This window comes from Vollenhovia emeryi, unplaced genomic scaffold (assembly GCF_000949405.1).
Source record: "Vollenhovia emeryi isolate VEMERY1.0 unplaced genomic scaffold, V.emery_V1.0 DF939125.1, whole genome shotgun sequence".
In the NCBI taxonomy this organism is placed as follows: domain Eukaryota; kingdom Metazoa; phylum Arthropoda; class Insecta; order Hymenoptera; family Formicidae; genus Vollenhovia; species Vollenhovia emeryi.
In genome coordinates this window covers 3417877-3438582 of record NW_011967241.1, presented here as the reverse complement: position 1 = coordinate 3438582, position 20706 = coordinate 3417877, and the positions used below count along the sequence as shown (strand labels likewise).

The 20706-nt window shown below is 46.0% G+C and overlaps 4 protein-coding genes across 5 annotated transcripts; 2 read left to right on the top strand and 2 right to left on the bottom strand.

Moving 5' to 3' along the window:
- Positions 1-327: 327 nt before the first annotated feature.
- LOC105569277 (major royal jelly protein 1) lies at positions 328-3791 on the bottom strand. Its single transcript, XM_012025622.1, has 3 exons — positions 3438-3791; positions 1809-2070; positions 328-1381 (listed from the first exon to the last, which is right to left on the bottom strand). The coding sequence occupies exons 1-3, from the start codon at positions 3668-3670 to the stop codon at positions 752-754; spliced, it is 1125 nt and encodes a 374-aa protein (XP_011881012.1). The 5' UTR covers positions 3671-3791; the 3' UTR covers positions 328-751.
- A 942-nt stretch (positions 3792-4733) lies between these two features.
- On the top strand, positions 4734-7007 carry LOC105569276 (major royal jelly protein 1). Its single transcript, XM_012025621.1, has 4 exons — positions 4734-4834; positions 5072-5602; positions 5738-6152; positions 6218-7007. The coding sequence occupies exons 1-4, from the start codon at positions 4784-4786 to the stop codon at positions 6442-6444; spliced, it is 1224 nt and encodes a 407-aa protein (XP_011881011.1). The 5' UTR covers positions 4734-4783; the 3' UTR covers positions 6445-7007.
- Positions 7008-7100: 93 nt separating this feature from the next.
- LOC105569275 lies at positions 7101-9268 on the bottom strand. Of its 2 annotated transcripts, XM_012025620.1 has the most exons (7): positions 8738-9268; positions 8354-8624; positions 8148-8283; positions 7908-8080; positions 7658-7801; positions 7482-7590; positions 7101-7246 (listed from the first exon to the last, which is right to left on the bottom strand). In XM_012025620.1, the coding sequence occupies exons 1-7, from the start codon at positions 9172-9174 to the stop codon at positions 7173-7175; spliced, it is 1344 nt and encodes a 447-aa protein (XP_011881010.1). In that variant the 5' UTR covers positions 9175-9268; the 3' UTR covers positions 7101-7172. The 2 variants fall into 2 exon arrangements, with proteins under 2 accessions (XP_011881010.1, XP_011881009.1); XM_012025619.1 differs by lacking the exon at positions 7101-7246 and having other exon boundaries at positions 7334-7590.
- A 33-nt stretch (positions 9269-9301) lies between these two features.
- On the top strand, positions 9302-20302 carry LOC105569274 (ubiquitin carboxyl-terminal hydrolase 31-like). Its single transcript, XM_012025618.1, has 4 exons — positions 9302-10392; positions 16365-16738; positions 16807-18223; positions 18308-20302. The coding sequence occupies exons 1-4, from the start codon at positions 9532-9534 to the stop codon at positions 18428-18430; spliced, it is 2775 nt and encodes a 924-aa protein (XP_011881008.1). The 5' UTR covers positions 9302-9531; the 3' UTR covers positions 18431-20302.
- Positions 20303-20706: the final 404 nt, after the last annotated feature.

Genomic DNA, 20706 nt, shown 5'->3' with positions numbered 1-20706 from the left:
CAAATGAAAGTTGAGTTTTAGAGAATTTTTTCGTTAAACTTGCTCTTTTATTCAGTAAAGAGAGTATAACGCAGAACTCGAGTTTAATTTAATTAAAGTATTTTAAATTTAACTATATTAATTGTATTAAAAAATTCAAGTATGAAATTAAAGTAGTATTTAATTAAAAGCGGTGAGTGAATTTGAGCTGCGAAATTAATTAGAGAAGATTATTGCGCATAGAGTAATGTAATTTCTGGTCGCGGATTTCGAGATGCGTGGAGCGCGTATTAGAAGCGCGCGAGTCGCGTCAGGGGGGGGGGGGGGGGGGTAGTTAAAAACGCTGAATTTTTATAATACGTTTATTTCTCCATCCGACGAATGTCAGCGATTGACATTTTGCTTACAGTTGGACTTTTTGCACCGTCGGCCGCAAAAGAGCGCATTGCGGCCGATGTAATTTTGGCGAGTTCGAGTTTCGACGCTACAGACACACGTATATACACACAGATACACACACACACACACAGACACACAGACACACACACACACACATACACACTTATGGCAATGGGAGACACGACTATTGGCGTAAGGTACATATTATTCCGCATCCATAGCGTGGAAAGGTAATCTCATCGAATTGTAATTGGTAGTTGGACCCCCGGCCGGAGTGCTCGAGGAGCCGGGAAACCTTGTCGCTGTTATCAATCTACGCTCCTGTTCCTTCTCACTGATCTATTGACGATCGGCAGAGCGAGAACACCTCGCTCTACATCAGGCTCAACATGTGATTGGCCCCGCAGCCGACGGTACCTTGCATGAAATCCTGGAAGTTGCTCTCGAGGACGCGCATCTGTCCTCTCTTGTAATCGGGCACGATGTGAGTCGGCAGGTTGCACTCGCAGAATCGGTTCTTGTAGACGGGCTGGAAGTTGCAAGGCTGGAAGGGAGTGGCAGAGTCCCATCTGTAAACCTCGCCCTCGCCCTCGAAGCGGAAGAAGATCGCGCTGCCGTTGTCCGTGCCCAGGATGATCATCCTCTTCGGCTTGGCCCCGCGATCTTGTATCTTGCCGTGGGCATTGCCGCTCCGGAGATAGTCCGTTCGGATGCTGAACACACGGCTGCTGCCCAAGTACGAGAAGAACAGGCAGGTGCTACCGTCGTTGTGGCGTGTCAATGCGAGGTAGAGCACGTCACGGCGGTCGCAGCTCAGGGTCACCGCCTGCGGGAGCACCACGCGGTATCCACGACCCGAGGTCACGTCGTACACCAGGATCGCCCGCGTGGCTGCGTCGGACACGTAGATGAAGACGCGACCGTCCGGATTGTAGTCGGCTATGACGTACTGCAGTCGGGACGTGGCGCTCGTTAGACCGGACAGGTCGACGATTTTCACGATCTGGGAAAGAAACAAAGCATTAGTCTAACAACGTTATTAGAGAAATCGGCCTAGTTTCTTTTTTAGAAGAAAGGAAATTTGAGAAATATTGGTAAATTGGTGTCGATCGCAACGATTACACAAAGTACCTTCTTAATTGAATATTACATGGTGGTTAGTTTGTTAAGGAAGGCGCTTAAAATTCTTGTTGCACAACACATTGCGAAGGAGAAGCGATGTGAATTAATAACAGGAACGCAAGCGCGCGCAAGCGGGTGTGACTAAAAAATCTATATAAAAAAAACATGGGATAATTTCTCCATTTGTTAACCAAAGGAGAAAGACAAGTGTAAATGAATAATGTTTAAAGCATGTGCCTTTATCGAAGAGTTTTGTGTCGGAAGGAAACGTTTCTTCTTCATCTATACGATCCAACGGATTATCTCACCTTGCCGGTTTTGACGTTGAGAGCGACAACCTTCGGCGGGCATTTGCGCTCCGGTTGCTCGAGGGAGTTTACGACACCAGTGTCCAGCACCCAGAGGATGTCCTGGGGATCCAGAAAGAGGTCCACGACATTTTGCAGCGCGGAGCATGTACCTTCTTCCTGGAGCGACCAGCAAGGGAAGGGCAGGAGAGTGGCCTGGCAGCTAGCTGTCTTATCTTTCAAGGAGACTTTCGCTAATGTCACTGGCACGCCAGGCTTGTACCTGCAAAAGCATTTCAAACAAACGTTGGTATATTTCTGAATTGTAAAGGCCATTGATCTTTTGCACATCGATCTCTCGCATTATTATCGGAAAATATTAAACAGCAGATTCTCAACATTTGCACTCTCTGAACGTTTTATCAATGTTCTTTCTTGAGTTAGAGTGGAGAGTTTCGCAAATTTACTATAAATGAGATTGAAGACTTTTCAAAGTGTAAAAACTGGAATCGCTTGCATTCTTTACAGTTTAAGCCTCGTCTACAATAATAGTCGCACTCGCAGAAGTCGCAGATCCCAGCGAGAAATGACGTCATTTCTCACTGGGGAGGCTTTACACCTACGGCTTGTTGAATAAATTTTGTCAAGTACACTCCGGACATTGATCATTAATCGGCAATCAATTATACAAATGACTTTGCTTACTGATATTGAGCATTAACCCTGTAATATCGCGTGTTAACCCCGGCAATATCGCCGACGATCAGCAAGATTAATGATCATGCGTGTAATGAAAAGGAAATATGATGAAGACATCGCGATATAAACGCTTTTATCGTCGAGCGAGGCGCGTTTCAATGCGTTTGTATCTGTAAATACCGAACGCCCTTCGTGAAACGAGGCAGATACGATCGCCGCGAATAATGTCGCAACAGTATTACACACGTGTGCGGACATTCTCATTGCGATGGAGAAAAATCCCCGGTGTCTCTCGAACGCGTGAAATCCCCATCAGATATATCAGCAAGATGACTACTTCATTTTTCCCCGCGTTGGAAACTACGATCACGATCGCATCTCGTAATCTCGTGCCTCGTTAATTTCTGCCAAGACTGATACTGTGTATCGATTGCTATCTGACGTAACGCGCGATTTGCAACTAGCGCACTTTTCTCCCGTTTGAAAGAGATTGCGGTTGCCCTTTCGCCCTGGATCCGAATGCAATTGGAGAGGTACGATCTCGTTTACGTTTGAATCGAGAGTACAAATAAAATCGGCCAGTCCTTTGTGCAAGCTTTTTCACAGAGGATCTTTTCCAACGATATACATGCGATAAATTGCAAACACGTGAGAAATTTCTCTTTTATTTAAAAAAAACATGGATATTGGTCTATAAAACTGCAACATATTATTCTAAATTTAATTTTTTACCCCCCACCCCCACCCCCCAGAAACGACTCAACAGAACCTGCTTCAGATATATTTTGATGGTATTTCTACACGTACCTATATGTATGGGAATCTGAATCGAATGTTACATTACTCACATTGTATCCTTTAACGAAGGGTTAATAAAACCATCGTGTGCAATTGTATTATATGGAAAGAAATTTTGTCCCAGTGAGAAATGAACTGGGGTGCGTCTCATACCTGGGTAAAGCGAGGATGGCGTCGTCCTTGTAGATCGCGACCCTGGTGGCAAGAACATTCTTGGAGATGTAACGGCCGCTATTCTTGAACATGCTCTTGGTGGTGACGCAAGGCCACTCGAAGGAGCCGCCGGTCCACATGATGGGCCCGTCGCATTTCTTTTCATTGGAATCGTTGGCACCGACGAGAGCGACGACGGCGACGACGAACGTCACCGCTCGTGCGAAAAGCATCCTTACTTGCTGTGAGCTTCCCCCGTCCTTGGAATAATCCGACCGCCTCGATCTCTCTTGACGATCGAATCAAACCGTAAACTGTAAAATCCTCCGGATTACGCCAGTTTTATAATCCTGCCACATCGGAGCAAAACGTTGCACAATGGTCTTTGTTTGAAAAATATTTTGTCGCGACGCGCAGCGAACATGTTCCTTAAAGCAGTTCCGCACAAATTGCTACTAACAAATTAATTCGGTAAATATTTGCCGAATTTATTATAAATGGAAAAGACAATGAAATCCAGTTAGATATTTTTTTTAAATATAATCATGTGGAGCACAAGTATCCTTTTTGCATTAAGTGAAAAGAACAAAAAGGATACATGCGATATGTTGTAATTATAAAAACGCAGATACGGAGGGGAATTATTTATGAATGCAGTAATTTATAAATAAAGCATTCATTTCATTTGCATGTTAATATCTGTAAAAGAATGTGAAAGGTGTATAGAAAGTATGAAAAATGTCGAAATATTTACATTCTTTTACACTTTTACATTGCAAATATTAATCATTTATATTATTTGTAAATTAAGGCAACGCTAGAAAAATCCTCCGTAAAAGAGCGTGTATAAAGGACTAGCCGATTCTGTCTGTACTGTTTTGATTCGAACGTAAACGAGATCGCACCTCTTTAATTGCATTCAGATATCAAGGCACAATTATAACAGCCAGGAGAAATTTTAACGGTCTGCCTAAATAAATTGTTAAGTGCCTATATAAATTGTTGGAAAAATTGATTGGAGACTAATTATTGCAACGGAAATGGCAAGTGCGACAAATTAATAAAACTAACTGAGAGAGAGAAATAACTTCCTGGATACACTGCGTTTCCTGATTAACTGCATTCTAAAGCACGCCGCTTTCCACATCTTCCTGGACTTGGCCGTTATTTATAAATAACAATCGAAAACACATACCGCGAGGTATTTCCTCTTTACAAATTCCGTCAAACTTGAGCAAGAAAGTCGTTGCAAAATAGTGGGTAGGAGAGACAGTGGTGTACAATAAAAATATAAACAATTTCAGTTGATTCACAGTCGGCGTATATATAAGTATAAAGCAGTATAAATGATTCGCACATTCCAAAATTTCCGCCCAACTGATTGCACGGGAAATCTTGTAAGTTTTCACCCCTTTTCTTACCGTGTATTCAATAGCTGCCTTAATTGCTACCTTAGAACACACTGATCCAAGTTTGGCTTATTAAAAGTATCATATATGTGTACAAATCAATTTTTATTGCACACAGCTTTATAACATGTTCTACGTGCTTAGTTATAAAAATTTGTCTCAACTTTGTTCACTCGGTGTTGATTTTTCCAAGGTAATTTAACAAGTAAATTTGTCTTTTTCTAGAACACCGAGACATTACTACAAGGCGTGATAAGAAACGAGCGCAGGATGAAGACGAGCGCTCTGTGCCTGGTGATACTGGCGAGTGGCTTATCGTTGGTGGCGAGCGACAAGCAGTTGCTGCCGGAGTTGTCGTTCGTGTTGTCGGGTCACAGCTTGGATTGGCCGTGTCAAAGCACGAAGAACATCTACGCGACGAGCGGACGTTACATCCCCAGGCATGTGATTGCCACGAGAGCGCAGGTCTACAGGGACGATGTGATAGTAGCGATGCCGCGCTACAAGCCGGGTGTGCCGTTCACCCTGGCCGTCATGTCGCTCAAGACGAAGGACTGCATGCCGAAGGTGACACCGTTCCCCTGCTGGGCGATCCAGGAAGAGGGCAACTGCGAAGCGCTGCAGAACGTGGTGGACCTAGTTCTAGACATCCAAGAGATCCTGTGGGTATTGGACGTTGGTATCGTAAACACTTTGGAGCAACCGGTGCGCAGATGTCCCCCGAAAGTCGTCGGAATTGACGTCAAATCTGGAAAGGTACGAGCTTATAATTACACGACAGTTATTATTTCTAATAAAAAAGAAGCTGTCGGAAATACTTATCTTCATTTGATGTACTGATGGAATCCGCTCTGACATAAAGGATTAACGTTGAGACACGGTGTCCCGTAGGTCGTAAAGGTGATTGATGTAAACTTCTTGGTGAAGCCGACGTCTCGTCTGCAATATCTGTCGGTCGACTACGCGGACGACGGTCAGGTGTATGTGTACATAACCGATGCCGGCAGCAACTGCCTCATCGTTTACAATGTAACCGCGGGAAAAGGATATCACGTGGTCCTTCCGAACGCTGTTACCCTCGGTGTCCAAAGCAGAGACGTGCTCTACTCGACGCTGGTGAAGAAGAGCTGCGGCACGCCGGTGTTGTATTTGACTTACCTGGGATCCAACAGGCTCTTTTCGATCAAGGCCGAGAACCTGAGACGTGGCGTCACTCAAGGAGCGATCGTGGATGTCGGGCCGAAGCAACGCAAGATCGTTCTTCTCGGAAACGATAATGGTTGCGCCATTTTCTTCAGACACAAGGGTAAGTTTGCTTCACTGTTTTCGCTCATGATTTCGATGATGAAAGAGTGATTTGTTTCTTTTCAGGCGAATCCGATATCTACATGTGGAACACTGAGACGCCCTTCAAACCGGAGAACTTCCTTCTGGTGCAACAGGGCAACGACTGCCGACTGCCGACCCAAGTGGTTCCTGGTTACAAGAGACTCATGTGGGTGATCGAGAGCAACTTCCAGGATTATATACAGGACAAAGTGAGCTGCTCGGGCCCCTCCGTGGCCATTCATCCCTTGGTCAAGTCTTGCGATGACTAGGATTCACTCGTTAAGATAGGAATATAGGAATTGAAATGGGCAATTTCAGAAAGCACTATTTCAATGGACACGTGAAAGTAATGTTGAATGGAACGGCAATGGAGATACGACGATTAGCGTAAGGTACATATAAGTTTAAGAAAATTTCCATATATGATTCCTACTTGTACAAATCGAACGAATATTGTCTTGGCGGTAAAAACGTTAGCAAAACAGAAAATTATTTTGTCGCTGATCTAGTCATGTATCCTCGTAGACAGCAAGTTTAATCTGCGAATGTTATATCAATCAGTGTAAGCGCTGAAACACTGGTTTCAGTTGCATAGATAATTAGCGAATATACAATGTGTATAATTGACTGTGACCAGGGATTTGCGTTTCCAAGGTCGCGATATTTGGACGAGTTGACCAGTGTAAAGAATTACTTGTCGATGGTTAATATACCAGCACATAGCCGGCACATAACTGCCAATTTCCAAGGCAAAATTTTAAAACCTTGCGATTATTCACCTGCTCAACGATCTAAAGAAAGTGATTTATTAACGAAATAAAAATAATACCTGTAATTGTTGTTATGTAAATGCATATGTACGGAGACACGTGCCGACTTATATAACCCAGGCATAAGTAGAAATACGTAAAACCATGTAGTTAAATTTACGGTCTTAAAACGGACGTTTCTTCATTCAGCCGGGTTCGTTCTTCACTGTTGACGAGTCGCCTCGAATCTAATACTTTTCCAAGCAATTAACAAGCGAAACTACCCTTATCTTGGTAAGCAATGTTTGGCCAATGCACTGTGCTACTAAGGTAAAAGCGGGCAAAATGAAACTTGAGGGAAGATGAGATAATTAGGAAGGTTCTCTTTGAACCGGTCAATGCTATGAGGAACTTTCCATCGCGTGTTTTATTAAAATTGCAAAAAAGAAAGAGATCACTGCACTAGAATACGAAGGAGTACTTTTGAATCTTAATTGTTCTGGACTTGAGTGTCGCGTTAGTTGAGATATTTTTCTTCATTGCGCTCACATGCTTACCGGGACATTGCCAATTCACTAAGCCCCACACGTTCCTTCGCGAATCCATTATGTAATCGGTTATGCACGGGACGTCATCGTTTTGTACCAGGACCGAATGACTCTGCGCCTGAGAGGACAGATGAATCAATTATTCACAATGCCGCTTTTAGAGGGGATTGAATGAAATAATTTACGTTGAAAGGAAGCTTAGTGTCCCATCGCACGCTGGCTCTCTCGGAAGTCATGAAATAATGTAGGCCGTCTTTTAAATCGCAGAACAGGCCTACGGAGGAGCCTAATTTCTTTCCAAGCCAGGTCACCGTCACATTTTCTGCTCCCTAAAGTAAATGCCATTTTTCAAAAGAATCTCGAAGATGCAAAACGCTTCGTCTGGATTCTTATTTTCTCAAAACTTTTATTGCAAGAATTTTAGAAAGAACGCACGCGCGAAGGCGCCATCCGTAGCACTTGGTCCAGATCAATGCTAAACAGATCGTGCGTATCACGTCCTGTCACGTATAAGATGGAATTCCTCCGAGAAACAGCGAGATCGACGGATTGCACGCGAGGGACTTTGGGTCCGTGTAACATTTTCAATTTCCACCACTTGCGTAATCCTGGAATTGGCAATCATTTTAAATCGTGACATAAAATAAGAATAATTTCGTAGCTCAGGTAAATTACCGCAACTATAAACAACAATCGTCTCGTCACCAGCATCCGCGATATATCCTCGGAATCCCCATTGATCCTCAAGCGGGTCGATGACGAGAGAGCTTAATTGTTTCCAAGTCACCTTAGCTAATTCGGCAGACGATACCTTTAAGCATTTTTTAATAAATAATATCAACTCGTTTTCAACAGTGAAATTAAAGATAGTACATGCATACCAATCGATCGTTTCGTTTCAAATCGTAAATGACGATTCGAGGCCAACGATCACGTTGATCGGGTGCGTCTAGAATCCATAATCGTCCCCGAGCGTCCACGTCTAATCCAGTTACGGATACGAGGGATTCATAATCGCGTTTCGATGAAGCTTCCTTAGGGAAAGGCTTGGGCGAGATTGCTGCGTTTGCAACGTTTAATGACAAATTGATTTCAGGCCAAGGAACTTGCACCACAGTCGGTTTCCATCCTTTTTCCTTTTCATTCTCCGATCTTGCAGAGAATAAGGTTAATTAGGTTAGAATAGGTTAATTAGCTGTTTCCAAGAGAACATGCAATAATTGATTAATTATTATTTGTGTGATATTAGCTTAATATTTGCCTACCTGGGAATTGCGAGAAATGCGCGATTTCTCCAGACGGCGAATCTCCATATTAGAACGTCGTCCGATATGTTGAGCGACGTTAGATTCCAACAGTGTGAGACATCGGTTAAGAGTAGATAAAGGACACTAATTGGAAGAATAAAGCGGGTCTTTCCTGAACTGGTCATAATGAAAATGCCGACAGAAACGTACTCGACGCGATATTGCTTTCGTTGAAACGCATAGTCAGCAAGGGAAATTGCTGACAATGACTTTTCGATTGTCTCCAACTGAAAGTAAGCCACTCGCAAGCGTATAATTGCTGCATATATAGTATAATAAGTAATTTTCAGGCTGTAAATGATTTGAAAGAATAATAACAACGACACAGCAGGTGAATTAGATGTTTGTGGTGAATTTCCGCGCCATTCCTTGTTATCGATGGTAGAGAGGGACATTAGCGACCGACGGCAGTTGGTATCGGCCTTGCCCCGAGATGTCGCGAGGGTCGCGCGAGATGTCGCCGAGGCGTCGCGCGAGATCGTGGAAGCCCTTGATACGCGCGGCAAATGGCCGCCGATGGCCGCCGTGGTGCAGTTTCCGTGGCGGTGCGTGGTGTTGCGTGACGTCCGACTGCGGTTGCGGTAGCGCGTGGACGCGTACGGGACGTGCGGCTCCCTGCGTCGTCGCCCGCGCCAGCACCAACCGGGGTGGACGCGATGTGAGCGCGTCCGAGCGCCTTGCCACGGCCAAGCTGTCCGCGACTGACCGAGAGCAGCCAGCGAGTCGGGCAACCGAGGGAGGTGCGGCTGGCGATGAGAGCCGCGAGAACCGATCGCGGCACGTCGGTGATGAAATCGGTGTCCGAGGGCGAGCTGGGCGTGGAGGAAGAGGTTAAACCCGCCGAGTCGCGTGGCGCCACGCGGCTCAAGCGCACCTTTACACTGCCGAGAAACCCGTTTCAAAGTGCCAGCAGCAGGATGTCGCGGCGACGTCCGAAGCAGCAGAGCCACGGGGACTCGAGGGACGCCAACAGCGGCGCGCCGAGCGCCAAGGAGAACACCAACGAGCCCTCTGGCAAGAAGGTCTTCCGCCGGCCCTCCTGGAAGAAGTTTATCAACAAGATGGTGCGGCACATGTCCAACGTCGGCGCCCAGAGCCACAAGTCCGCCTCGATGGCCCAGCAGCAGCAGCAGCAGCAGCGTTGCAGCGGCGGCGACGACCTCGGCTCGAGCGCGGGCGACATCCGGGTGCCGCCGCCGCGGCCGGCGCACATACCGCCCGACCGCGTGCCGGGCGTGATAGGCCTACGCAACCACGGCAACACGTGCTTCATGAACGCCGTGCTGCAGTGCCTCTCCCACACCGACATCCTCGCCGAGTACTTTGTCCTCGACCAGTACAAGGTCGACCTGTCGCGCCGCAACAAGCTCAACTCGAAAAAGTACGGCACCAAGGGCGAGATCACCGAGCAGCTCGCGCTCCTCCTCAAGGCGATCTGGAGCTGCCAGTACGACCCGGAGATGAGCACCGCGTTCAAGAGCGTCGTCGACAAGTACGGCAGCCAGTACCGCGGCAATCTGCAGCACGACGCCCAGGAGTTCCTGCTCTGGCTCCTCGACAAGGTGCACGAGGACCTCAATCAGGCGACCAAGAAGAAGTACAAGATCATAAAGGTATTTCCAAGCGGAATGGCATTGTTGCTCCCGTCTGTCTTTAGTCGCGGCTGCTCGCGCCTATGTCGTCGGGCCTATTTTTAGTGATACCGAGAGGCGTAAGGTCGCGCGCGCCAAAACCAAAATGACCATGTCAACACGTATCTTGACCTCGGACGCGAGCTCGAGCCGTCCCGAGAGTGATCCTCGCGAATCCAACATTTGTAACAAATTAACTTGTTACTCCAGGCTTTTGCTGCACGCTATTGCTCAATTCACCTTCTGAGAAAATCATTCCCAGATGAAACCTCATTGGAAATCAAGATTCGTGATTGAATTTGGATGTTCAAGACCTGCTATCTCAAAATAGGCATATCTCCGCGACGAGTAAATAACAAGTGGAAATGACGGTTCAAACGATATTTTTAAGGAGATTGGAATCAGAGACGTAATTTTATTTGGGAGCAGAGCGTGACGAGTCGCGCTCCCGACGAATCAGGTTTCTCAATTTAAGGAAACAAGATAAACATTGGAGCTTATCGGTAATTGTATCAGAAGTCGCTTGAAACGTCTACTTCGGTAGAGAATGTAGAGATGTTCGATCTCCGTCGGGAAATGGGGGAGAAAAGTCCCACGTCGCTACTTTCTAGCATTGGAGTGACCCGTCTCCAATAAAATCCCGGCGAGGAGCAATTAACACGAGTAGCATTCTACTTGCGGGCGCGCGGCGGTGGACCAATTAAACGCATTCTTCGGTAGTCGCTTAATCGTCGAGCTGGACGTCACGACGAGAGAAACTTTCTCCTTGGATCGTCGTGGCCAGCCGTGTGAGAGACGCTCGACGAAAGCTCGCGCTCTTTCTCTTAAACGCATACGGTGCGTAGGCATAGGCGTGTATTCTCGGACGCTCTGACGGTCTCCCGCGTGTGCGTGACGACTGGCGGAAGCCGCCAACACGCCAAGACGAGCCGGAGATGCACAGATGCACAGGGCCAGCCGAACGCACGCGAGGTAGATGAAATCAATGCCGAATTAATATCCTAAACGAACGCTCGTTGAAGGCGCTCGCGCCGATTCTCTTAATTAAAGACCAATATTTCGCTCGAGATTTCAAGGTCATCGGAGGCCAAGCGCGCTAATGAATATTTATTGGCGTACGTTTCACCCTTTGACGTCTTGGGTCTTTTGGAAGACGCGGATTTGTCGCGTTCGCTCCGCGACCAGCGACGAGACGGAAAGTAAAATATTTGAGAAAACAGAGGTCGGGAGGGACGGTATTTCTAGAAAAAGAGAAGGCGGTGAAATGTAGGGAAGCTCTAAAAATAGCGAGAGCACAGATTCCGTCGGTCGTATCGAAATTCTTAAGGTGCAAGTTTCTCGTACAATAGTTATGTTAATTGGATAGAAAACACACATATGTGTAATTTCTCTTAGAATTTACCCTGAAAATCACGCTCGTGGAGTAAGTAAGCCCAGAGATGTCAAACTTGCCTTTTAATTTCATACAAATGACGTGATATTTCCAAGTAAATAATATATTTTATGTGGCTCAAAACCCCGCTGATGGAATCAAACCAACTGCCAGCCTGAACAAATGACTGAACAAATTAATTTACGCCGAAACGCAATGAGTTGATGAGTCTGTCGCAGCAAATTTATTCATATTGCATGGCAAAAAGCTACTCAAATTTGTTTATTCCATGGTAAAGGTTCTAAGAGAAATCTCTCGAAAAGTCAATCAGTGCATTGTAACTCATTGTCAGTCGGTGAACGTTGACGGTTTTCAGCGATAATCCACCGACTGACTTTTAGAGAGAAGAATGTAACAATGATGGACAGAACAGTTTTTCCTCTAGTGAGTTGTTTAGTTAGAGTTAGAAGCACGCATTGTTAGATTCAGGTTTACGTTCCAAAACATTTTCTCCGGGGAAAATTTTACTTGAGAAATGGATAAAAAGCGCTCATGCATAAACAAGTATTTACACAAGAAAGAGTAAAAAAATGGTATTTGTAAACGTACATACATTTATATATTTCCGTTATTAATAGTGTAATCGCTACACTTATTATGTATGTAATTTTTACTGTGCAGTCCGATTGTTCCTCTTCGGTTTACGGTGCAGAAAATACAGTTGGACGATTATAAACGCGGTCGGAGAGCGACGCGCGATGGGCTTCGGCCCATTTTTTCTTCACCGCTTCGCGAAACGAGCCAATCGACAAACGGCCAGTCAGTCGAGACCTTAACCCGAATTTGCTTCACGTTCGAAAATACGTGCCGCGGTTTTTCAATTATCCCCAAGGTGGATCGGCGCGAGCCGAAAAATGTGTGTCACACGTGAGAATATCGCGGTTTCCCCGAGAAAACCGCGGCTCCAATTCCGAGTGTCCCGCGCGATCGAGGCTGAACGTGAAAATAGCTGGAGAGAACGAACCCGACGAAATCGCCGTAAGCTGATAAACTCGGTTATTTTTCCGAGCGCGTTATGAAATCGTTCCAATTAACGACATGACGGCTGTCAATTATTTACCGTTACCGATTCGATATATGTCACGAAATCGCGTCAACGTCACAATTATCAATCGTTATCGCTTATATCATTGAAAAAATATCACGTGGCGCATAATCGTCGGCGGGTCTTTTTCATAACGTTCAACGCGGCAAATAACCGAACGCCACTTGACTTGGCCGATAAGAATATCGTCAACTCGATAATCTCGAGACCGCGCTCCGAGGAGGGAACGTTGAAACAACAATTAAATTCCGTAAATGATATCTAAATAAATGCCTTTTTCAATGCGTTCGGCGACCGTGCGCTCCATCTCGGCGCGATTATTCATCTCCCGCCCGTTATCTTATCGTTCGCCTCTCAGTTGCGGCTCGAATCGTTTGCCGAGTAGCAAAGATAAGGCCCGCATAACCGAACGGATTTATTAAATATTAAATTTCCTCCAAGATATTCCATTCCACGCTTACGACGAAGAGGAGCTGCTCCGATCATCGGCGATAGATCGATAACAGCCGCGGGACACGTCATTTTTATCGCCCGCGAGAAAACCTTTTATTCTTTCTCGAGAGGTGCCTGCCGAGAAACCGTATCGCACGCGCGACACATATTCGTCACCGTCGAGCGCGAGGAGATCGCGCGGTACCGTAACGAGGACTGGCCTTGAACGGGGCCACGGAAGATGCAGTTCATCATTTTACCATACATTTTATTAGTAAATCAAGTAAAATTCCTCAAAACGCGCTCACATGATTCTCCAATTTTCAGAAAAAAATTCTCTCCGTACGGGCGAGATTTTCTCTATCCTCGCAAAACCGAGTATGCCAATAGTCCGGCATGAATGTGACTCGTTTTTTTAGCATAAGGGAGGGAAGTCAACGTAATTGTTGGCACAATATTTACGTAACGCTATTTATAGCGACGCAGACGCGAAAAAAGAACGTTACGCCCATCATCCTTGCGTGACTCGGTCCTTCCGATCTCCGGCGTTTCATACGCACGAACGTAACATAAAAAAAAATTGAGAGAGAATCGCGCTGTTCCTATGCATATTTCCAATTCCACGCATTGATAGGTGTATACGCACTCGAAAATGTTGCATCGCTGGTCGTGAATCCACTGGCTCACGTGAACATCGTGTATAAACAAATCTAAAAGAATCCTTTTTTCCGTAATTGATGGGGAATCGCATATCGCCGACTTATCGCGTTGACATATCAAGTGGCACTCCATTTGTTGATATCTTGCTGAGAAAAACATTGACGCACGAGAGAATAGATGGAATCTTTTTGTTTCGTATCCTAATGAATAGAGGGAGAGATTTTATACTACTGAGACTGTTTAAACAAGTTTGACATCCCAGTAATCATACTGGGTATAATGGCCCATAACAGTAGCTCATTAAAGACCGTCCATCGTCATAACGTAAATCATACATCTTTTCCTCGGTAAACATAACAGTATCAAGTAATTGAGCAAAGACGCTTTTGCTTTTATTCAGGAAGGAACTGTGTAAGAGCGTTTGCTTACGTTCAAAGTATTCCTTTTCCATAAATAAAACGCCGATAATATCGAGATCGTCTGACAAGAGTTTGAAAGAGCACTTTCTGTTCTCGAAAAGCGAGAGACAGCGTTTTACATGTCTCAGTCCAATTGCGCGATTGAAACATATATTTTTAAATGGCACACAATTGCGTTTAAATACCCCGCTTATAAATACAATTATAGATAAAGTTACAAATATATGAATAATGATCGGTAAGTGCTTTCTAGCGCTTTCAGGTACTATAAGTTAATCGTATTTTCGCGGAAACGAAAGATTGTTGTGAAAGCGGAAAGTGCACTTTATCGCGCTTTTATTTAAAAATAGATATCCTTTCTTCCGCACTCCGTTTTTATCTTGTGACTCACCGCGTCGACAAAAGCCGACAGGAGGAATTCATGACACGCGGCGCATCGGCTCTTCCGATTTTTTTGCGAGCAAATTACGAAGCAGTTAAATCAGCTGACAGTTGCGGGCTCCAATTTTCGATACAAGTTTGTTGCGACGGGAAGATTTCGCACATACTTTGTGTGGCAAACTGAGGTAGAAAAATATTTTGAGCAAATCATGATTAGACTCGCGAATTTTACAACAGTTGTAAAGCAGCTCTCTCTCTCTGCTGAACGCAGCCATTGATAAGCCAAACGGATCACGCCTCTCATTCATCCCCGGCGGGGATTCATCTATCGGCGGTGTTTCTCTTGGGGAATAATTCGTAAGGGTACCCGGACGCGTAATCGCCAGAGTACGCGCGCACCGGCGTGACATTGACCAATTGTGGCGCGATTCCAGCCGTACGCATCGGAAATTACTTCCGGCAACCGCTGATACATCCTGCGCGATCAGTCCGGCGACGATTATCCCATTCTGCGGTTTTTTTTCATCGCGTGTGGCAAATTACACGGCTTCGGGAGGCGCGAGCGAGCCCGCGCGCGGAAGCCCCGCGTGCCGCCCGTTGTCATCGCGAGCGCTAACGTTCCGCGTTAACGAGGGTGTACCTTTCATCATTGAAACGTGCACGCCGCTCGGGCGTACGTTACGTAACAGTCCGCTGCGATCTCGCATTGGTATTTATCGGAATTATGTCGAGCTTTTCCGTTATGTAACGGGCGAGTGCTGGCCGCGAGACCAGTGGCTGACCTTCCGCGTCAACTTGGAAAAGATTTTACATTGACCATCTTCGGGCAAGTAATTAGTGATTGATCTAGCGACAATTTTTGAAGCCAACGCCAGGCAATAACCTTTGCGGATTCCAGTTGAGATGACACGGTATCGGAATGCGAGCACGCGCGGGAGCTCCCGACAGCTCCAATTATGTCACACCACTCGATCCTATCGAAGAGAGCGTTATCGGGGCTTATCGCCCTGATTTTCTAATTCAGACTCGGCAACTCGCCAGATCGGTGGTGCATCCTGACGTAAGGTCGCTAAACTAGCGTTTTAGCGTACCGGCGACAATTGTGCCGAAGCTGCTGCGCGGAGTTGGTTAGCGGAGAGATCTTCCTTTCGCGCGTTACGGATGATTGTCGTTATGCGATAATTTCGCGTTAACGCTATATATTGTATAAACTGCTGTAAAAGACAGAGCTGTAAAAAGAGGAAAGAGATGAACTCGTTACCCTCTAAAAGGTGGATTATACAAGACTTCTGATATGAGACAGCAGGTTTCCAACATTGAAATTTCATCTTTTTTTCGCAGGGATTACACGATCTGTCAATGAATTTTCCGTTAAACAGATGTCACTCCAAGGGCGATGCCAAGAGACGTGGTGCCTATTAATTTAGCGGAAACCCTCCCGTCTCATGTTAGGAGCCTATTTCATAATAATTTCTCGACTCGTCAAGTAAAACCGATGGCGAGACCACTCACCAAGTAATTTTGTTGGAATTTTCCCATGTTCCGTTGTTCGACGTTCGCTCTAAATCGCTTTCTCCATTCGCAGAACTCATTCGGCAGACCCGACGACATCGTCGCCGCGGAGACGCTCGCGAATCACGTGCGGTGTAACAACTCCTTCGTGCACGCCGTGTTCCAAGCGCAGTTCCGCTCCAGCCTGACCTGTCCGAGATGCCACCGGCAGTCCAACACCTTCGACCCATTCCTGTGCGTGTCGGTGCCGGTGCCGCAGAATCATCGGCAGATGAATCTCTACGTCAACGTCCTCTACACGTCGCAGCAGCCGCGGCAGGTCAAGATCGGCGTGAGCGTGAATCAGGCGGCCAACGTGAGGGAGCTCCGGGAGATCCTGGCCAGCGACACCGGCGTCGACGAGAATCACATGCTACTCACCGAGATCCACGACGAGGGATTTCACAGGTTAGCGCTGAGAATACATATAGTTTTCGCATTAGAAAAGAGAAATAACGTCTTCCCTCTCTCCGCAGAACCTTCTCCGACTGTCAGCCTCTGTCCGTGATTATGGAGAACGATCCACTTTACTGCATCGAGCTGCCGCAGTTGAAGGAGCCGACGGAGCAAGCGTACATCTTGTTGGTTTGGATCAACGTTCTCGTCAAGGGGGATCTGAGGCAACGTTTCGGCAGCCCGTACACGATGCAGGTGTCACGCGAAACGTCCTACGAGGATCTGCAGAAGCTTTTGCTCAAGGAGATGCACAGCACGTTGGCGGACGACGTTCTCACGACCAGCCAAAGTCCCGGGCTCTTCAATATCCGCGTGGCTGATCCGGCGGCGACGCCGATCCAGGACGAGCATCCCTGTATCGATCCCTGCGTGGAGCATCCCCTTTATACGGAGCAGATCGAGCAAGCGTTGGCGCTTTGCGCCGACGACTCGGGCCCGCAACACGTCAAGCTGATCCTCGAGTGGGACGAGGCGACGAAATGCAATATCATACAGGACGACAGCGACCAGATCGAGGAGCATGCCAGCGTGAAGCAGTTGAAAAGCAATTCCGAACTGGGCGGCGCGGTTACCCTGGAGGAGTGTTTCGATCTGTACACGCGGGCGGAGATACTGGGCGCGGAGGACGCGTGGCATTGTCCCTACTGCAACAAGAAGCAAGAGGTGGTGAAGAAGCTGGGTCTCTGGTCACTACCCGATATATTAGTCATACACCTCAAGAGATTTCGTCAGCAGTCTAAGCAACGGTCAACGTCCAAGCTGACTATGCTGGTGGACTTTCCGCTGTACGGCTTCGACATGACGCCACACCTCGCTCACAACGGCGTTCAGGCGACGCACAACAACGTAACCAGCTTGGGCGGCCTGGGCTGGTCGCCCTGGAAGAAACCGCGTCCCCGGCAGCACAATATCCCCAAGTACGACGAGAACGTGTACGATCTCTACGCGATTTGCAATCATCACGGGCAGGATCTGCAGGGCGGGCATTACACGGCGTTTTGCAGAAATCCATACGACACGCAGTGGTACTGCTTCGACGACACGCGCGTCGAGGCGGTCAACGACACGAATCTCATCACGAACGCGGCGTACATGCTCTTCTACCAGCGAAGGGGCCTGTCCAACAACTCGACGGGAAATTCGTCCGCGGCGTCCACGAGCTCGACCGGTTCCGGCCTGGATCACTGGGTGTCGAAAATGCCGCCGTTTTACTTCAACAATAAGAGCACCAGCGACGTAACCAACAACAAGCAAAGTAAGTCGCAAGAGATACTGTGCCAGGAGAAGATTGTCGAAGAGAAGAACATGACCAACTTCACCAGAGGCTGCGGCAATTACGCGACTCTGCAGCCGAAGAAGAGGAACGCGGCGACGGAAACCGATATCGGGCAGATCGATCATTATTCGGATGACGAAGCGCCTTGCAGAAGAGAATGGGTACGTTATTACGCCAAGACTTTAGTTGTATTAAACTCGTCGAACGAGTCGAGAAAGTAAATTAATCTTGATCGTGTATTGCAGGCCTCCCCGAAACCTGTGCGAAAGACTTCATCCATCACGCTGACGCCACACATACCGCCAGCAATAATTCAGACTGCTAGCAGTGATCCAAATACAACGGTGATACACGAGTCGACGTTGTAACACACGATATAAGCCAGACTGACAATGAGAGGTCTGGCTCGAGCGATGCTCAATGTACAGTGCCTGGTGTGCCGTGATGTTTGAACGACATCGAGTGGCGAGATTAAAGAAAAAAGGAAGAACGCGAACGAAAGACAATTCCGATAGAGTATATAAATCCGTTATTTTTCCATTACCGAACGGGGGACGATACGCCGAGAGACGACAGTTCACCAGGTTCCTTCACCTCGAATTTATAAACGCTTTCTCACATGGATGCCGAAGTGGATGACGGATTTCACATATTTCGAGCGGTGTGACGGAAATCTAGCCCCGGACGATCTTTCGGATGATTAATAGAAATACGAGGCATTAGTAATTTTTGTAATTGTAATACCGTGTTTGTATACAGCTCGCGTGGATTGTATTATATGATAGCAGCTAAGATAGCTTTTTAAAAGGAAGACAAATCTTATACTCAGTATATGAAGAATCGCGTATATTCTTAAGAGAAGGAGAAGAAACCTCTAGTGTTTATATTATACAGTTAACTACCTTGAATGCAATAGGCAACTCTACCTATGTCCAGAGGAGGGGAGATATTTTCGGAGCTAAAAAGGTTTTTAGCGCAGCCGTCTACAATGTCACAATGCAAACGTCACTCGCGCCGTGTCATCTTACAATGAAAGTATATGACAATAACGAGAAACACATTTCTGCACTATCCTGCGTTTAACAAGCACACACATTTTTCCTTTCTTCACGATCGATCGTTTTCTGGACATACTAGCGTAGCTGAACCGTTGCTTTCAGACTCTATGCTTATAACTGTAATATTTATATTATACCTGTATCATCCACTAGTGGCCTTATCTAATTAATACTGATACACACGTCACATTATTAAGCATGTTACTCATACGTATTACTCACAAGCGTATTTTATTTTAGATATCGAGACCTTTTTTCCTTTTTTTTCCTTTTTTTTTGTTGCGAGGGGTCACCGAATCATATAACGTTAATTTCGCAATATCCCTGTCTGAATTTAGGCATCGTTTAGGAGACACTTATGAGAGTTATAGTTGGTATCACAGCCTACAGTCAAGTTCTTCCAACGACTGTGCGGACACAGCGCTCCGCGAGAAAGGGGGCTTTTCTACATATAACGGAGAACAAGTACACACGCGGTTGGTTATACTTGAATCTCCCAGTTTTAACAATCATTCCAATCTGGATGTCGTGTAGAGTGCGAACGTGAGAGCGAGCGTGTGAAAGCGGGAGAATTTATAAATATATATATGTATACATACAAGATTATATAATGAATGAAAGATGTTTAAGTTATTGTATTAATGAACATTTTATTACTAGTCACACGTATCGTGGACACGGGTAGTTGGTAAGGATGATTTAGAGTGCAAACGGCAAACTGTGTCACGAGTTACTACCCGCTATGATTTTACAAGTTCTGTCAATCGACTGAGGATATAGACACACGTACACGTTACTTTCGTTGAAATAAATACAGAATGTATATGTACATATATATATGCACACGGGAGAAATGTGTTTTATTCCAGGTTTGTTTTTTGTGCACGTTTCATATAACTTGGTCGTTTCGATCTACAGCTCTCGTCGTGCGTTGCATTTTGTTATACGTTTACAAAGAGAAAAAGTAGGGAAAGATATCGTTGCGTTGGTCCGTATATATGTATACATACATATGAATACCGTGTCTTTTTGAATATATTTTGAGGGTTAGCGGTAACTCTCTTGTTGCGAATTTCTTTACTTATTGACCAAATAAAAAGGGGACTTAAATGACCGAGCTGATATCTTACCAACGATATGGCAGAAAACGTGAATAATTTGGAAAATAAATACGATGAGACAGAAAAGTGCGAGATATGTTTTTCTCTTGCAATCCATGTTTACTAATGTAACTTAATTCCTAAATTGGTTTGGCACACCGGAAGGTATCTTAGGGACAATGAGTGATTAACAGATTTATTGCCGCTTGTAAGAGAAATTCGATTCTGTGTAATAGAAACCACTTTTTGGGACTCGATCGCTCTCAAGTACAATGTATGGAATTATCGGTTTCGACTTGAATTTTCAAGCGCACATCGAAAACTGAGAGCTATCGAAAGCGATACGCCCTCTGTGGACATGAACTACATAGCCAAGTGGGTAACGCAGATTTGCGAAATTTTGGTTGCGTTACCCACTTGGCAAAATGTGGACATGTAGTTGATGTCCACAGAGGGCGTATTTCGCCAATGATCTTGTCAGGTTTT

Bases quoted from the DNA above. Each gene is read 5' to 3' on its own strand.
- LOC105569274 (XM_012025618.1), top strand. From the start codon at position 9,532: ATGAGAGCCGCGAGAACCGATCGCGGCACGTCGGTGATGAAATCGGTG. The intron at 10,393-16,364 runs GTATTTCCAAGC...CTCCATTCGCAG, and splicing joins AGAAGTACAAGATCATAAAG to AACTCATTCGGCAGACCCGA. The intron at 18,224-18,307 runs GTACGTTATTAC...CGTGTATTGCAG, and splicing joins CGCCTTGCAGAAGAGAATGG to GCCTCCCCGAAACCTGTGCG.
- LOC105569277 (XM_012025622.1), bottom strand. From the start codon at position 3,670: ATGCTTTTCGCACGAGCGGTGACGTTCGTCGTCGCCGTCGTCGCTCTC. The intron at 2,071-3,437 runs GTATGAGACGCA...ATGCTTTTGCAG, and splicing joins GCCATCCTCGCTTTACCCAG to GTACAAGCCTGGCGTGCCAG. The intron at 1,382-1,808 runs GTGAGATAATCC...TTTCTTTCCCAG, and splicing joins TCAACGTCAAAACCGGCAAG to ATCGTGAAAATCGTCGACCT.
- LOC105569276 (XM_012025621.1), top strand. From the start codon at position 4,784: ATGATTCGCACATTCCAAAATTTCCGCCCAACTGATTGCACGGGAAAT. The intron at 4,835-5,071 runs GTAAGTTTTCAC...GTCTTTTTCTAG, and splicing joins CTGATTGCACGGGAAATCTT to AACACCGAGACATTACTACA. The intron at 6,153-6,217 runs GTAAGTTTGCTT...GTTTCTTTTCAG, and splicing joins CATTTTCTTCAGACACAAGG to GCGAATCCGATATCTACATG.
- LOC105569275 (XM_012025619.1), bottom strand. From the start codon at position 9,174: ATGTCCCTCTCTACCATCGATAACAAGGAATGGCGCGGAAATTCACCA. The intron at 8,284-8,353 runs GTATGCATGTAC...AAATGCTTAAAG, and splicing joins TGAAACGAAACGATCGATTG to GTATCGTCTGCCGAATTAGC. The intron at 7,802-7,907 runs GTGCGTTCTTTC...CATTTACTTTAG, and splicing joins TACGGATGGCGCCTTCGCGC to GGAGCAGAAAATGTGACGGT.